Here is a 19,183-nt window from a genome sequence, read left to right as displayed (position 1 = left end):
GGAAAATAACCAATTCTAGGTTTAGGTACTAGATGACCCTGGAACATCTTGTACCAGAAAGCAAGACAGTGCTCCCCAAAATAAGAGGACCCGTCATAAGATCACAGAAGCCAGCTTAAAGGGACTCCCACTGATTAAATCTGGGGAAATTCCTGCCAAAGATGCAGAACCTAAATCTAATCATGGGAAAATATCAGACAAATCCAAATAGAAGGACATTCTATAAAATAACTGGTCTGTCATGTTCAAAAATATCATGTTTATGAAGGTAAAGGAAAGACACAACAACTAAATACAACACATGATCTGTATTCTTTTGCCAATAATGGATACTGTTGAGGTAATTAACAAAACTTGAATAGAGGTTTGAGAATTAGGGGGAGGTAATATACCAAAGCTGATATCCTAAATTGATGGTTTCTTGGAATCATGCGGAAGAATAGTCATGTTTGTAGGAAAGGTACACAAAAGTATTTGCAGGTGGTGGGGTACCACATTAGCTTCTGACAGAGTTCAGGAAGAAAAACACTGTGCTATACTTGAAATTTTTCTTCATTTTTGTGATTTTACCAAAATAATTCTTTTTCAAGTCCAAACTGTAACTCATGTACATAAGTAGAAAATGAAATAACAGTAAATAAAACTATTTCTCAAATGGGAAAAGAAACTATTTCTAACACTCAAAGTAGTATTCATACAAGTATTATACAATTATCCTGAAATTAAAACTCTTATTGATCCCTGCAAAAGCACAATAGATAAATAGGTAGGTAGATATATACACATGTACATATATAACAGTAAAATTTTAATGTAAAAAATGTTATGGGGGTTTAGAAATTCCTGGGTAGGCAAAACAATTAGTCAACCTTATACAAGGTCCAATCATCAAAAGGGGATTCATAAAAATTCTCAAATCCCTGTTCAAAGAAAACAATTCATTTTAACTTATGTGCTTTTACAATTTTTGTTATATCATTTAACTCACATTTTGGGCTTTTTTGATGCTGTCATCTCCATATTCCGAGTTCTGAAAAGCCATGAGAATGTATCTATTTAGCAGACCATCTATTGATAACTCCTGAAGGGTTTTATTTGAGAAAATGCCGTACCACTGAAGAAAATTCCCTAATAGCTAGAAAGAGAGAACAAAATTGAGAGGCAATATTAAGCAATTAAGTGCAAAGCAAATGAGTTACATGGTACACTACCACCTGAAATCCAATGGATGTTACCTTGCCAAAGTACCAATAAGTAATTTTAAAGGGTTCGAAAATTTCCTAGTATACCCGAGGATCTAAATTTTTTATTTTAATTAGTAAAAATTTAAATAGCCACATGTGGCTAGTGCTACAGTTTATCAGAAAGCACAGATATGGAACATTTCTATCATTGTACAAAGTATTACTGGGTAGTGGACTATAATTAATAGAACAATTAAAATATCCTTTCATCAACTGTAACAAAGGAACCACACCAATGCAATGTGTTAAAATGGGGCGGGGGGGTATATGGGAATGCTGTATTTTCTAATGTTTTTTCTGTAAAACTACAACTTCTCTAATTAAAAAAACTTTAAGAATATACAGTGAACAATATAGTACTTGATTAGTTTTTATTTTTAATAGTAAACAAATCACTAGTGTACTTTTATTAGTATTTATTTATTTAGTATTTATTTAGTATTATATTTTGTAATGCAATATTACGTTTTTAGAGATTGGTCATATAAATTAATTTGTTCCTAAAAAACAAATCAGTTATGGTATATCATACTAAACAAGAATCAAATAAGTGAAACAAACATAAAATACATCTATATAAAATATAATATCAGGGACTTATTTTCAGCAAAAACCATATTACCTGCCATATCAACAAAATATTTAAAATTTTAAAGTCTGGTATTTAATTTGCACATTTGTTATTTTTATAGTTACATTAAAACTATAAGCATAAGGACAGTATAGATAATTTTATGTTTGTACAGATTAAATAATTTTATAATAAAAAATAATTACCAATGAGGAAAAAAAAGTATTGGGTAGTGCTTATTTTTAGATAAATGTCCTCCATTTCAAAATTAGGCTTTAATCTAGTCTTACGATCTAAAAACAGTAGAAATTGTCTTTTTGACATGAAAACTGCATGGCTACCAGATCTTAGGAACCTGGACTAAGCCTGGTTTTGTCACTTAGATATCTCAACCTACTCAAGTACAATACAAATAAAATATGTCATTATCATCACCCTCCTCCCTCCCCACCATAAAAATGTCTAGTTTCCTAGTATGTCTTAACTCAGTAAATGGCAACACTAACCAACTGCTCATGCCAGAAACCTGTAAGTCTTCTCTACCCCTACCCCTCAAATTCTTTGACTATCTCCCTCCAATCTGTCCATCTCTCTCTATGAGACACCCTCTCATCTAAACTGCCTTTTCTGGACAGTGTAGTTACTCAAGTAGGCATGATCTCTGGAGAACCTTTTCTCAAGCAAGGTACTGCAGGAGAAAGAAAACCTACAGAAAATGATTTGAATGACACTATTCAATTTCCCTGAGGATGGTAAAGAGCTTGTTTCTAGATGCACAAAAAGAGATTTCATTACACATAATGGAGGCCTTACAGCATTAAGTTCTAATTCATTCATAGAACTGTGGTTGTCAAGAGCTCCTCAAAAATCAGAATGGCAGAAGTTAGATTCCGACCTCTACCAATTATGAACTTGATGACCCTGGGCAGGTTATCCTGTGCCTCCATGTACCTTCAGTGGAGTGGGAATACTACTGTCTACCCCACAGAGTTGTGGAGCAACAACAAGATAATCTATATAAAATGTATAGCATAGAGCTTGGTACATAGTAAACACACAATACTACTAGCCTCCCAGTTTCATTATCAGATCTTTACCCACTCCATTACCTCCACACCTGCCCTCGTTCATCTCAGGGCCAATTACAACTTTTTCTCCTGGTCTAATAAACTAAATATCATTTCCTTGAGGTGGAAGGGGCTCTTTTATGGACCCGCCAGTCAACGTCTGTGTCTTTTGTCATATACTCCCATGTTATCTTGAACTGCCTCTTTCTTAACTCGTCATAACTGGGATTACTTATTTGCTATCTATAAACTATGTGGATTGTAAACTCCATAAGGGCCTTCACTTCTATCTTATTCACTGTGATAGGCCCAAATTTTAAAAAGTACCTGGTACTCTATTTGCTGAATAAATTAAATATGCTTTATCTAGACATCTTGTAGGCTAGCTTGGACCCTATTTTGGTACTCAGAATTCATTTTCTCCTATGGAAACCACAAACTTGACTAAACTTTTGGAAAACAATTAGTTCATAAAATGGATACTTTGTGGATATAAATAGATCTAAGCCTGCAGTTAGTGAATTACTAAAATACTTTTCGAAATACAAGATAAGAAATCAAACAAAAGCTGAAATCTTTTTGATAGCTGATGGACACATACCTTAACTGAAGACCAAAATTGTCGTTGAAAAAACAAGTAAGGCCCAGAATTTTTATTTTCTAAGACACTAAGTAAAAAGAAAACAAAAAAACACATGAACAAATATTTTACATAAAGTACCATAGATTCATATAAGAAAAGATCTCTGCAGTAAACTAGATAAACAAAAATTAAGTAATTTTTAAATTTTCAAACAAATATATTCTGAAAGATAAAAAATTTAAAAAGAAATGGAAATTTTTTCTGAGGTGCTGAATAAGCATTATGTGCTTCATTCTGCGTAGGACAAAAATTTTCCCATTAAGCTAGACTCTGGGCTACTGGTTCACAATAAATAAAGCTTATATTTTAAGCTATCTTTAGTTTCCCAAAACTTAAAAAGTCTTCTCTGGAAAAGAAGGGAGAATATTATCTTTAGTGTTCTTAGGAATTACTTACTTTTTGGGATATAAGGGCATGAATACATCATCATCTAAAGTTCTTCTCATTCTCAGTAAAAGTGCTTTTAGGTATACCTACAGTTAAAAGTAGATAACACATTTTTAATAAGGGCTAAGATAAAAATTAACTTACAAGAACTTTAAAATAAGCTACATTCCAAATCATATAACCAAGTGAATATTCAGTTTTGAGTGAACTGTCTTCTCAGACTTTGTATTTCCCTCACTGAAGTCTCTAAGGTCAATTACTATCAACTACTCTATTAGTTCATCTCTAAACAAGTACCAAGCAATAAAGCCAACTAGAAACCTTTCAACCCCTTAGCCTAATTAATAGATTTAAGATTATATACATACATAGTCCACTTCTCATCAGGGAAAATGTACGAGTGACAGCACTTTTTAGTATATGAATGGCCACAGAGGAAGAACAGCAATTTTAAGTTTGGAAACTAAAATTGAAACTAGTTGTCTCATATTCTATTTAAATGTAATGGTTCTCAAATCATCAGTTGCTACCCATTCTGGTAATATTTTTACATTTTTCTTTCTCCCACAAAATACAGTTCTTAAATGGTCATTTGATTAGTCAGACTAAGAGGGCATGGTATGGTGAAAAGGTAAAAGAGAAGAAAACAAATGTGATGCTATCTAGACTAATATCTTCCTTCCATATAGATCTTAAGAAATGGAAAATTAATATCTTAAATCGTGTTTATTTCAGGCATTACACAACTAAATGGTAAAAGTGGGAGAATCAGATTTCTGATTAGCTTAAGAATGTAACCAACATTCTCTCTCAATAACTTCTCACTTTTAAAAGGAGAGGGGAAAAAAGCTTTCCATAGATAATAATTTAATTACCTGTGTATTTTTATTTTCTGCATTCACTACTGAAGGATACCCATTTATTAATTTTAGTGTAATTCCAACCATTCTTGAAGTTTGTGTTGTAGAAAAAGGGTCCCACATATTTTCAGCTATCACTATGAAGAAAAAAAAGGTGTTGAGATAAAAGGAAGAGGTAAAGGCAAACTTCAACATACTTAAATCTCATGTTAAGCAGTTCTCAAATTACAAATGCCAGTCCTGATTTATTTTTCCTCTCTCTTTACAATATAAACTTCAGTCTTTGCTACTTTAACTGTAGGAATTTTGAGGGGTAAGGATGTGGGTAGAGGACAAAGTCCCCTTATTTCTGCTACTCAGTGAAGATAAAAGTGGGGTATGGGTTGGGTTGGGGCAAGGGGGGAGGATTTTTGTATCCTCAGAGATGTACCAACATCAGGAATTTCCAATTAAACTTGAAATTTATTTTTAATATTTTAAGTATATTAAAATATACTTAATATATTTTGGGGGTGCAATTTTATCACTTCAGTTGGTTTCTCCAATATACTTAAAATATTAAAAATAAATTTCAAGTATATTGGAGAAACCAACTGAAGTGATAAAATTGCACCCCCCAAAATATATATACCCCCCAAAATATGCAGGCACTCCATGAGCCTCTAAAACTCATCTATGAGCCATCTATCATGGCTCCACCCCCAGGCCTATCCATAAGTGGTCCTTAAGTCCCAGGTTAAGAAACCCAGCCTCCCTTTAGTCATCTCTGGGCCTTGTGGTAATTTTTATCATTTATAATATACTTTCTATGAAGAAACATACTCTGGAGTAAAAATTCTGCTTAAAAATAGATCCGGGAAACCTGATGTGTTTAAATGTTCAATTCAGAAAATAAGAGACCTACCTGTCAGTTTAGGAAGAATCACCTTTTCCACAATGGTAGGTAGTAGTGCAATATCTACATCATCTTTTTCTTGTTCCCGTTCTTCGCAACCATAAAACAACAAAGATTCAAACCAGAGCATATTCTCAAAGTCACGACATTTTGCCTGCAAAATATTAAAATGACTGTCTGAATATTTAAAATAGAAACTATTCTACTTAAGCCATGACAGAGTAATAGGAACTGGATACAGCCTTCCATCATAAACAGCTAAAACTGGACAAAATATATTAAAACACCTGTTTTCAGACAACAGACCAGGAAGCTGTGAGTGAATGGGTCCCACAGCTCACTTTTTTTTTGTTTTAAACCCCAGAGTTTCAAGAACTTCAGCCCTCTTTTCTTTATAGTTTACATATTCAACCAGGGCAATCTCATCCACCTGCATTCAAAAAATCTTAAACATAGCCACCAGACCTATGTAGTCAATTTTACTCTCCTCCCTTATCTATCAGGCTAAGTCTTACTGAGTCCACCTTTTAAATTTATCAATTTGTCTCACTCTACAATCTCCATTACCACTAACTTAGTTCAGGTCCTCATTTCACACCTGCCTCATGGCTCTTTCTGTTTAAATTCTAAGCTCCTCTGGAGCAAGGGACCAAATTCTTACTATTCATGCTCATACTCCAGTGTTACTACAAGTAATTTAGTTGACCAAAAAAGGCATTGATTACAAATTGGAAAACCATAGATAACCTTTGGGGAGGGAGATAAAGGTTAAAAGGAAACATCAAAGGACTATACTCAGATACAATCTGTATTGATTAATACAGCCCATGCCCTATCTCCCCTGAAAAATATTTTGCTTAAGCTTACATCTCTATCTTAGAGATCAAAGTTATGCAGTCATCAGGTCATATTATTTCCTAACAGCGTTACAAAACCACCCACCTCAAGGGGGGTCCATGTGAGGAGCTGCAGCCTTATAAGGGGATTGAACAACTTTGGCAAACAAAGGCCAATGTAAGCATCCTTGTAAGACATGTAGTATTTGGAACGCCATGCTTCAAACTGTGATTTAATACAGTCAATTGAATAGAAACTCTCAAGGACATCTTCAAAAATCTTGCTGGACTCTTTCGATATGCGATCTATAATAAAAAACCGACAGAGAACCATAATTTAGTATGAAATAAGGAAAAACACAGTTCAATATCTGAAGTGTTCTCTTTGTAACTGAGTCTCAATAAGACAGGTTCATTATTGTTAAGAAATTATTGTTAAGAAAAGACAAACAGAAAAGCTGAGGTTCTAATTAGTCTGTTATGCAAACGAAAGTGCAGGAAATCCTCTTTGCATGTTTTCCAATTTCGGTTACCACGGTTTAGTTAAATAATAGTAGTCCCCAAACAACATCGTTTAAATTTCAGTTACCACAGTATATTAAAAGTAGAATTGCATGGAGTACAAACATCAGTGCTAACTCTTCCGACCTGCGTAAATAACATATGTGCATCATGATCAGTGACCAAACATATCACTTCTTGACTGCAGAAACTGATATGGACAAATATTAGCAATGGCTGCTAAAATCTGTCCAGTTATTTGGGACAAAATATTTTCATGGCCCTTTTGACTTGAAAAAGGGAATCTTTATAATGGAGAGATTATAACCAAGATCAAACTTAACATCATTACCACTGGAATAAACTAACGTTTGTCATCTGATATCATACAATAAAAGGAACCAGCATACTGTATGAAGTACTCTTGCTTAAATTCAATCAATCAAGCCTTCAGATCTAAATTCCAGTTTACAAGATATACAGTAAATGTGAGAGCACAATCACCATAAAGAAACATTTAAACAAATCTACAAGGTAAGATGTTCTACAAGACAAGCGGCTGATCTCTTAAAAAACAATAGATGTATGGCGGGGGGAGGATACTCATGGATATTAATTTATTCCAGATTAAAAGTATTATGTAACATTAAGAAATGTTGAATCTGGCTGACAGGTATATGGTTTATTCTTTCAAATTTTCTGTATGTTCAGAAATGTTCAGTATAAAAAAACAGGGGGAAAAAAAAAGCTTCTACAATTCAGTTCTAAATGGCGGTCCATGATCACAGCTGGTAGTGGGAAGGAGTCCTTGTGGAAATCCCTGGCACATAATAGCACTATTTCTCATGGTTGAAATTCTTTGGGACTCCCAGAATTAAGGGTTTCCTTCAGGTCTGACTGCCCTACTGCCCAGGGTCAACTTCCTATACTAGGCAGACTGCTCTGAGGGTTGCCCTGGGATCTGACACAATGTTTGGTCACTTAAAATCCTACGATTCTATAGAGTAGCATCATCTATTATACAGGTGCTAAATAAACCCTACGACATGGTTATCACACTCCTATTTTTGAGCACTTGTCATGATATTCAATAATAAAAATGAGTGAGGGTGGGCAATGGTGGCTTAGCAGCAGAGTTCTCGCCTGCCAAGCTGGGGACCTGGGTTTGATTCCCAGTGCCTGCCCATGTAAAAAAAAAAAAAAGGTGTTCTACATCTGAAAATAAAGTGTCTGGTTCCAACGCAGAGGCCACAGAAATTCCAACTATTAGAAATTAACCACACCCAAATGGAAACCAAACTGACAATAAATCTCATTTCCAAATGAATGTCTAACCTTTTTCCAGATTGAAATTAGTTATGTCAGTAGATGTTTCCTCATCATCACTGGAAAGGCCTTCAAGATGATCTGCCATCTTACCGGTTTGCTCTCTGGCTTGTCTACGACGAGTCCTAAATAACAAATATCAAGTTTTCAAACCAAACAAGAACAGATGACTCCCTTCCCGATTAAACCAACAGCAAACATTCTTATGATTACCTTCTGGCCTCCCGTTCTGCAACACGACGCTTGGCATGCTCTTGATACAGTGCCCGGTCACGTCCAAAAGAATCAAGATTTGGTGCCATTAGAGCTTTATCTGTAAAACAACATGGATTAAAATGAAAAGCTGCCCTTTGACAATCTTGAGGAGAGAGTTTGCACAGAATAAGCCATTATGATAGACTCCTTGCTAATCTCAAAACAGCAGAATTTTTCAATAACTGATAAATCAGGTAGCTTTTTAAGTTTTGAGCGTATCTCAATATTATTCTGTATTCCTATGAAAAGGAGTAGAAAAATTAAAGAACTGATATCTTTTTTAAATGAAAATCAACTACCCTATACAAATGCATTTGGGCTTAATCACTATTTGGTGTCAAACTAACAAAACTAGTTTCGCTAGCATGATGACCAAATCAATTAAAAATCTAAATTACCTGTGCAAAGGGAAAAGTAAATTATTCTTTCAAAAAAGAAGAATTTAGCCATCACAAGTACAATGGTATGAAATGACAGCAAAGAAAAAACATGGGTAGGAAGGATGAAAAGAAAACAGCTTTGCTGTAGGAATTCAATGATTTATTCTACTTTATCCCTATTTTACTTTGTAGAAATTTATTCTCTTTTGCTAGTTTTAGAAAAAGGGCAGGATCAACACTGTAGAATAAAAACCATATGTGCACTATATAGCACCAACTTATACCTTTCATACACTAGTCTTTCATAGCATATCTCTTTCTTTTTTCTCCTATTTTCCATCTGTTCTTTTTCCCTTTTATTTAACTTACTTGGTGAAATTTCTAATTTTGTCTTCCAACCTTTCTTACTTAATTTTATATCTCAGTTATATTTTTTATTTCCAAGAGATGATTCTTGTTCTTGGAAGACTCCTTCCTATACTTGTGTTAGGAGTAAAATACCTTCTCTCACCTCCCTGAGGATATCAATTACAATGTTTTAAAGTTTTCTTGTGTGTCTTCAGAACCATTGGTTGTAATGCTGTGCAGTTCTCTCTGATGACCACAAGCACCCTGTTCAAATGTAAGAATGAGACGGGGTATCATGGGCATAACTAGGGTTTGTCTACTGAGGCATCTTCATCGGCCCTCCAGGTAGGGAGCCAACTCTTTTATTGGGGGTCCCCAAATATTATTATCTTAAGGTCTTTTCTGAGGATCTATTCTATTTCCTTTCTCCAGAGAATCTCTTGCCTAGGATAGAAGGTGGGGTGGGAGAAAGTGGATGCTACACTTTCCTCATTTCTACATTTTGTTGTCACACTACGAAAATATTCTGGAATATATGGGACAGTAACAAAAAGCAAACAGCCCATAAAAGGTATAAGATATTCATTTAAAGGTGTGTATATCTTTTCCCTGCTATCAGAGATGTCACCCATATTAGCAACAGGAAAAACAAAACCAAAAATTAGCTCTCTACCTCAGTGTAGCCTAAAGCAACAGGAAAAACAAAACCAAAAATTAGCTCTCTACCTCAGTGTATCCTAACTACCTAGGACCTACTATTTTTAAAAATGGGCTTTTTTCCTGAGTATTTATTCATAATTCAAAATTGCTCTGATATTAGGAAGGAGGCATTTCCAAGAGTTTACTAATTACAATGAAAGATTACTGGAATAAACATGAAAGATGCTACAGCCCCCAACTCAACTGTGACTCCATTACATGCCACAGATTAGCTAAAAAAAAAAAAAAAAAAAACCCAAACTTCAAACATGACTCCTGCCTCTTCATCATTTAAGAAGTTATGTTAAAGAATACTCATTACTATAACAAATACTTAAAATGCTGCCATATTTGTAGGTTTTATAAAACATGTACTTGGGGAAATACATTAGAGTAGATAATTCAAGTGACAGGCTCATTCATTTCTACATACTAAGTACTTGAAGATAACTGCTTATAAATCTAAATGTATAAAATAGGTGCATTTCAGGCTATCCTTTGTTTCTTAAAAAAAAAAAAATCACAACCAGGACCAACTCTTTAGTTTCCCAAGTAATTTAATTAAAATCTTTGGCAATTAATATGCATTCCCTCTAGAACAGCATTTTTAACTTGCTCATTACCTTTCAATTTCTTTCTGACTTTCAATCTAACATATATCATCAAACCTTACTTCATATTCCATGTAATTAAACAGTAATAAATTATGAAGAACAGATTGCAGACAGAAGATATTTGATGAAATGCATACCTCACACAAATCATTTAACTTAGAAGGAAATTATTTTCCTTTGTAGTATAATAGTTACCTGTAATCTGCCCCAGAAATCTGGTTCTTTCTGAATCAAAACTGATCAGGGAGGGATGCATTAGTCATAGATGGCCTACTACATCAATAATCCATTTAAACTTGTGCAGCAAAAAACAAAAAGTCAAAGCCTTTTTATATGCTTGCACTGAATCTGACTCAGCTCTGACTGCCATATTATCATCTCTTTATGCCTGTCCAAAACCCAACTGACACACAGGAGAATGCATTCTCAGGGATCCAGGGTCTCTCTGATTTATAGGACACTTGCACGACAAAGCATTGTTTGAAAAGAATAATACCAGAGCCTTTTGCATTTAGGTAACCTAGGGTGATTATTCAACATGCAATTTCTGGACACCAATGAAACCCTAATGAGAATATCTGGGGATAGGGCCAGGAAATCTGCATTTTAAATAAACACACAGACAATCTTAATGCTCACTTCCATTTGAGAACTTCCATTTTTTGAGAAAGCAAAAAAATGACAAAAGCATCCCTAAGGAAAAAACCACACTAACAAAACTCCTATTACAGTATCAAGAATATGGAGGGCAATGGAAAAATGGAATTTAAAAATTTAAAACATCTCATTAAAAGAATCTCAACAAAGCTATTATATAAGAAGTTTCCAATTAATTGGTTTTCCTTAGCATACATCTATAATGAGAGAAACAAATTCAATTTTTAAATGTTTACACTAAGCTTTCAAGAATTGCAGGAATCAACTAACTTACTATAAAACACCCAGTATATAAGGCAAACTGGAGAACGGAACCCAGTATATAAGGCAAACTAGAGACAGGAACATTTAAAGAGAAAAATGCACAAACTTTGCTTTATCCTAAAGGTGAAGCTCAAAACTCTTCCCATTTTGGAGTCATGCCTTTTGTTATGTAACACACACACACATACACACAAACATTTCCCTAGTCCCTAAACTCAAAATCTTTTATTGCAATCAACAACAGTATTTGCATTGGTATTATGAACAGGATGAAAAATGGAAAGACAAATCAATTAGGGTAAAAAAGACGGTGATTTTAAGATTAAAAAAAAAAAATGCCCCAAAGAAGAATAAGATTGACAGAACATTGGTGCATGTATTAGAGCTCCTTTGTGAGGCAATATTTTCTTAAACAATTCAATTACATGCTGTTATGATTGTTTAGATCTACCTGACATAAGAGCAAGGAAACTTGTTTCTTTTAAAAAAAAAAAGCTCTGCAATATCTAATTTTCAATTAGGCTGCACTAAGTAAACAAGGTTGTTTAATGAATAATAAAAACCTTCAAGATGGACTGACTTGAATGGCTTGAAAACTCCGAAGATTCATCTTTAATATCATCTTGTCGTCTTTGGACAAGGCGGGAAGCTCGCTGTTTGTACAGCTGATGTATTGCTGATTCAAGTTCATTTATCAGTGGCACCTGTAAAAATACAACACACTCCGTAACACCAAACTCCTCAGTTGCTTACTTATTTGAGGGTTCCATACTATTTCCGGATTTCTGAGAAAGTACCCTCTCTATGGACAGAATAATCAAGAATTCCCAAAAGGACACAAATAGTAATTTATTTTTATGTTTACGAAACGTCACTTCTTCTTTTAATCCATGAGTAGAGCTATAATGTCCAGTGCCTAGTTATTGGAACAAAAGTTTGGTTAGGAAACTTAACACTTCAAAATTAGTAGAAAGCAAGTAAAGAATGTCCAAAACTTACTGTTTTTTCTTTAGGTTATTTAAGTACTTGGAAATTTTTAAATTTTCCACCAGCATGATCTCCCTCTTAACTTTTGTAATTTAAAGCCAAACATTATCATTATGCAGTACCAAAAATATATATATAATGGCAACAGGTAGGTAAGAACAAGAACTAGTAATTGCCCAATTTTGGACACTTATATTGCCTTGCCACACATATCTACCAAGTATATTACAGTAATTGGTTACACTATTTTGCAGTTTGATTATGTATATTAAATGTAAACTGAATGGTTAATAGGGCAAATAAAATTTCTAGCTCTTCACTAATCTGTCTGAATTCAACAGACCTCAAATTTTTTATTCAGAAAGTTCTTCTCTTCCTATCAAATGTTCATTTTTTCCATATCTTGTAATGAAATAATAAAGTTCTTCATAAGACTTGTCAGTTTAAAAAGTAAGTTTTTCAGGTTAATATAGGTAGCTAAAGCATTCACTTGACTGATAAAGAATACAAAAGCTTACAGAACATGAGACAACTAAAAAAATCTTTTTTCTTCATCAATGTCTTACGTTATAACCATATGCTATGAAATTTTAACAAAACACTAACAACCACTACACATACCTGAGGAAACCAGAAAGTCTAGTTTCCTGATGGTTAGTGCAAATGGAAAACACATTATTTAGAGTTTGGGAACACTGGCACCAAGTGTTATAGCAGCTTCCTGAACTGAATAGACTGCAAATGGAAAATAAAAAAAGGCAGGTGGAATACAAAGATGTCTGTAATAAAGGCAATTTTATATACTTGCATGATTCCATTGCAAAAATAGCAAATGTTCACAGAGAGATCAAACTGATGTAGTTCATTTTATCCTTTAATTAGCCACACCATGGATAACAATGTCCCCAAATCAGCATCAATTCTTTGACAGCTATCATTAAAATTTACTATAATTTGATTTTTTAGCAATTACTGCCATTTTATTATTGTGACTTACACTTCCCCAACCCCCTCATTAAAAAAAAAGTAGAAGAAAAACAAATAAATGTACCCAACATACACTATTTTATTCCTAGGGACTAACATTCCTATACTGTAATAATTGCATACTTAAGGTTGTATGCATGACTTAATTATTCAATTTATAGTTTAAAGCCTGATACTGTAATTTTTCATTTTAGACAACTGGATTGTCTTTACATGCCTACAGAAACTTCTACTGAGATGAAAAGCCATAAAATATACTTTCAGCTCTCACTCAAGTTTCTTAACATGCTGATTGATCTCAAGAGTTGACACCATGACAATTTCTTTACTCTCTCCAAACTCAAAGCCATTATTCATTATTATTATTCCAAATGTAAGGCAAAGACACAAGAAAGATGACCAAAGGCAAACAAAACAATGAAGTTAAAATAATGTGCAATTAATTTAAAATCTAAGTTCAAAAGTCTTTTTAAACTTTAATAATGAAAAAGGAATAAACAATGTTTACCTTTGTATGATCCTACTCCAAAATAATATTTTTACAACATAATAAATTGAACATTCAGATCTATCCAATTGTTCTTAAATATTCCCAAGATGACAATTTGTGATAAATATTAACTCTGCAGAATTTTCTTAATGAAACTAAATGCATATAAAAATGTCAAAATGAAATAGCATACCCGCCTTTAAAAGAAATGACATCTCTGGGTGGGCCATGGTGGCTCAGCAGGCAAGAATGCTTGCCTGCCATGCCAGAGGACCCGGGTTCGATTCCCGGTGTCTACCCATGTTAAAAAAAAAAAAAGACTGCATTGAAAGAAATGACATCTCTTTTAATTAAACTGTAATCACTTTATAAAAGAAATGACATCTCTTTTAAACTGTAATCACTTTATAATATTTGAAACTTAATGTCTGCTTTGCAAACATTTATCTAGAGCTCTTGTAACCATATCAGCACAACCTGAAGTAGACTTCTTTGAGCAGACTAATCAAGGAGTAATAAAGAACCACCCTTTACCCTTTTTTTTGCATGAACAACCAATAAAACGAACTTCAAAAATTAAAAAGATACAAAGGGGAAAAAAAATGTATAAAAGCCTAAAAATCCTGAAAATAAACTTGTACAAAAATGACTTAGTCTACATTAGTGTTTTTTCCTATTCCTAACAGAAAGTAATCTATACTTCACCCAAGTTTAAAAGGGTATATACAGGTATTATATGTATGAGTAATTTTTAAAAGAATAAACCAATTAAAAATTGTATTAAGTAGATACCTTACTATTCTTTCAAGAATGGTATTCACTGTCAAATTTTTCAGAGTTCATTATGTTTGCAATGACTGATTTGTACGTTTACTTAAGGCAAAGGCCAAGAAACCTCAAGAAAAACTGCACAGGGTCAAGAACAGTTCAAGACAAAGATTCTTTCTCAAGTCACCAAAGGTTATTAGGCCAGTCCCCTACCATAAATGGGCTCAGAAAGGATTTTCCAGTAGGAAGGACAAAACTGCTAGCCCTAATACTTATGATCCACTTCCCATATAAACTTTAGGCCCCTGCAAAGGAATAGTCAAGTTTATGCATCTTACCCACTCCTGAACTTTTCACCCTAAGCCACTTATCTGTCAAAAGAGATACCATCACTCAGACTGTAATTGCTTATGCAGATATCAGATGATGAGGGTTAAGAACAACAACTAATGAACCTACAAACAGGGATATGGTGAATGCTATATCAGAATGGATCCAACCAGACTGACAGGAACCGTTAAGATATATTAGGAAGACATAGTTATCTGCTAACATTCTTAGCCAGTCTTTGACTTTAGTGTATTGAAGTAGTAAACAGGGATAACAAAAAGTTAAAATACTCATTTAACCATACTATATGTTATATATTCTATACTACCACAAGGGAAAACGGGTCTTCCCAGCTCATATCACTGGAAAGTTTAGGGACAAGTTGGGACAAGTTGTACAAGAACCAGAACTTGTGTGTTTTTTAAAGATAAGGTTGTAAAGTCCATAAATGCTCATAAACCAATGCATCAAACAATATATTTATCTTAAAGTCAATTAAGAGGTCATTTGAGAAAAAAGGGAATTCTCTGTGCAGCTCACTTTAACTATACAAACAATAAATCGTACAATAAAATACAAAAAATTACATGAACTATCATACTCAAAAAATGAACTTGGAAGAAATCATGTTCAGTAAATGGCTTCTAAAATGGATGATGTATAGGCTAATTTGGATGAAAAATATTAGCAGCTAAATTGACCAACTCTATCTAGGGTAAAAAATAAAAACTGCTAACACACTGCAACTTTATGCGAATTACTTGTAGGAACAATTTAAGAATAAGTATAAGAAAGAAAATTCCATCAGATGACTTCCTTATTTTCTAATAATTCAGGGCAATCCACTAATATTACCATTGTATTAAGGCAAGACTTGCCAAAGTCTTATTTAAATAAGCTTTCTATTATCTTCCTTTTTCAACTTAAGGCACTATATGCTCCCCAATATAAATATTGCCACTAATTATGTGAACCAAATGAAGCATTTATTTTCATCACTTCTAAAACTGAATTCAGTGGAGATATTTTCTGAGATATACAGAACTGTTCTACACAAAGCCATCTAGATCTCCCTCAGTTTGCTTTATTCAAAGAGATTAATATTTTTGCATTCTTACCTTTTCACTGAAACACTCAAGCAAGTCTTGGACATACCCTCGCATTTCTTGCAAAAATTTATACCGTTCACCAATACCCCCAGAAGACCCTTCTAATCTTTCAATAGCCCTGGTCGAGTCCATTCGGCTTTGGAGATGTTTCTCATGCTGCTGTCGGTTTGTTTTGTGCAGTTCTTTCATGGAGTCCAACCTTAAGAACACAAAAGCATAAATATAACACATTTACATCCAAAACTCTTTGTTGTCAGGACTCTTGCAATATTATAATAATGCATTTATCTTCACTACTAGAATATAAAAATACTTGGAATGCCATCGCTTCATCTGTACTGCTTTTTTTCCTCCAAAATGGCAGTTTAGAGACATCATAAAAGTTACTTTGTGAGCTAACCAAAATCTCACTGTTTTGCCTTCTCCCCCCATATCTTGACTACACTTTTTCAGAGTCCAAGAGGTGTCAAACTCAAAACTGTCTTCAACAAGATCAGGGAGTAGCAATTTTTATAACTTTTCGAGGGTTCCACAGAAGTACTCCAAGAAGGTAGAGAACAAAACATGACGTCATCCTCTTGTTAGCTTTTGAAGATGGGCCAGTATATCTTCTTGCCGATATTCTGCATCTGCTACCCCAGACTACATGTTGCCTGAAGGAACAGAAAGCTAGAGGACAGGTCTTTAAGAAGTTGATCTGCCCTACCTGTCTTTAAGCTGTTTCTTTACCAAATCAATAGTAACGGGAGTCATCTCATTACTGGGAGTTTTGAAAGGGACTGTATTATCTGATTTTTGAGATTTGGCATCTGACGATCCATAGGCTGTATAGCTATAAGGAATGCCATAGGATGAACCATAAGGCATTGGCTGGTAAGTGTTCTGGTAGTACATATTCACTTCTGTGGGCTGGCTGGCTTGAACCTAGAAAAGAAATAGAGTTTATATGAAAATTATGAGCAAAAACTCTGAAAAGAATAGCATACCTTTAAGTTTAAAAATGAGCAAACAAAATGAACAGCAACAATTACACCATTTTCTAAACAGTGTATTATTAAAATAAATTAACTTGAGAGTCCTGTAAAATCAAATAAAAGTAGGGATGGGTGAATGTTCTATCTCTTGTTGGGATCACTGAATTTATTTCTAATAACTTTCATGAGAACAGAGTATCAGAGTAGTTTTACTGTTGGACAAGACATTAAAAATAATCAAGTTCACTCTTTTATCAACAAAAGGGGAAAAATGACTTGCCCATTGCACAGAATACATGGACAAGCAAAGATTACAACCTAAAAGTCCTAACATCTAGTCCAAGACTTTCTTTATTATACCCTTTTTTCCTTAACATAACCCAAAGGCATGCAAAATTCTGCCAAAATACTACCATCAACACAAGTCTGTGGACATTCCCATGAATAAAAGTAATTTACATTTATATGGTCTTTTTCATCATACTACGTACTTCTATAAAACAAACATAACCATTTGGGAAGATATTTTCTTCTGGCTCAATAAATTTTTACATTGGTGAAAAATCCATCTTTTACAAAGTTGTTTTTAAAATCAGTTACCAAAAAAAAAAAAAAAAAAAAGCTATAGAGACATTTTCTCTAAGGCAGTGGTTCTCAAACATTTAAGTGTGTATCAAGAATCCATGGGGGGACTTCTTAAAAATAGTTTACTGGACCCCATCCCCTAGCATTTCAGATTCAGGTCTAGGATTCGGGTTTGAAAATGTGTTTCTAACAAGCTCCCAGGTGATGCTGGTGGTGCTGCTTCAGAAACCTCACTCTGAAGAATATCAAGAAATTGGGAATTCTTCCACCCCTCTGTCAAAAGCAAAATATAACACTATTTCTTTAAAAAGCCTACTAGAAACTTTACGTGGTGTGATTTTCTTAACTATGTTATTTGAATGAATGACAACGATTCAACATATTTTTACCTTAACAAAACACACAAAAAGGGTTTTAAAGTTTTGAACTTTACTTCTTTGGTTTTTACCTGAGGGATATTAATTCCTTTTCTTATCTGCTCCTGTTCCCATCGGCTGAGTTCTTCATCTTGTTCCCCAGTTACTAAAGCATCATCATCACTCCCCTCAATACCTGCAACCACAAACATCAAACAAAAGTAAATAGTATCAGAAAAGAAGGAGAATGTTACCCTCATGTTTCACAATAATTAGACAAAAATATTGGTATTAACACAATCTTACTAAAATGTCTACTATGATCCCTGTCATTTGACCCCCCTGATTCTGCTTGTCTTAACAGAGTATCCTTTGAAACTAGATTCAAAGGATTAAAATTTAAATAGGTGTCCTAATCTCTGTAAGTTTTGACTTCAACTCAACAAAGAAAAGAACAAAACCTAATGCCTGCTAAGAACGCTGTGAGAATTATATAACTTTAAGCATGCGAAGTATTTAGCATAGTAACAGCCACACAAGAATGGTTCAATAAACATTAGCTATCATAATCATGTTAAAGTTTTCAAGAATTCCAGTAAGATATTTGCAACCAAGCAAAAACAGTTCTCTAATATACAACACAGTTTTAAAAATATTTAGGGCTTTATCTGAGATTCTACAAAGGTTTCATGCACTATGATTACTTTCCAGAAACCTACAACTTCCAGACAGGGTCCTAGACCGGATAAGTCCTATAACCCAGAGAGGCCACCCTTTCCAAAACATAAACTAGTTTCATCCTGCAATCCCATATAATCAACAGCCCCTTCCAACATAAAAAAAAAAACATTAGAATGGGGCATAGCCCTTTAAAACCCCCAAAGACTGGGAGAAAAATCAAAGGAGAAGGTGGACTTATAACAGAGAAGACAGGATTTAACAAGTGAATATGACTTCTGAATCATTAGATCGATATTTCTTTTAGTCTCTAGTGTCTTGGAGCAGCTAGAAGGAAAAACCTAAAATTGTGGCATTGTAATTCATACCAAA

General features: G+C 33.9%; 1 protein-coding gene across 4 annotated transcripts in view; it reads right to left on the bottom strand.

Moving 5' to 3' along the window:
• Nucleotides 1-19,183, bottom strand: part of PAXBP1 (PAX3 and PAX7 binding protein 1) — a 34,859-nt gene that overhangs the window by 6,863 nt on the left and 8,813 nt on the right. For all 4 annotated transcript variants that reach the window (XR_013158667.1, XM_077118841.1, XM_077118842.1 and 1 more), the window contains exons 5-16: nt 18,226-18,329; nt 16,925-17,142; nt 16,228-16,417; nt 12,128-12,251; nt 8,544-8,643; nt 8,340-8,455; nt 6,610-6,809; nt 5,677-5,821; nt 4,788-4,909; nt 3,922-3,998; nt 3,484-3,550; nt 989-1,135 (exon numbers count right to left, since the gene is read on the bottom strand). Coding sequence is in view for 3 of the 4 variants with exons in the window: in XM_077118841.1 (XP_076974956.1) it covers nt 989-1,135; nt 3,484-3,550; nt 3,922-3,998; nt 4,788-4,909; nt 5,677-5,821; nt 6,610-6,809; nt 8,340-8,455; nt 8,544-8,643; nt 12,128-12,251; nt 16,228-16,417; nt 16,925-17,142; nt 18,226-18,329 (1,610 nt within the window). In the remaining variant the exon portion in view is untranslated. The remainder of the gene's footprint in view (nt 1-988; nt 1,136-3,483; nt 3,551-3,921; nt 3,999-4,787; nt 4,910-5,676; nt 5,822-6,609; nt 6,810-8,339; nt 8,456-8,543; nt 8,644-12,127; nt 12,252-16,227; nt 16,418-16,924; nt 17,143-18,225; nt 18,330-19,183) is intronic.

The sequence above is a fragment of the Tamandua tetradactyla genome, chromosome 10 (assembly GCF_023851605.1).
Source record: "Tamandua tetradactyla isolate mTamTet1 chromosome 10, mTamTet1.pri, whole genome shotgun sequence".
NCBI classification, from domain to species: domain Eukaryota; kingdom Metazoa; phylum Chordata; class Mammalia; order Pilosa; family Myrmecophagidae; genus Tamandua; species Tamandua tetradactyla.
This window is presented reverse-complemented; position numbering and strand designations above follow the sequence as displayed.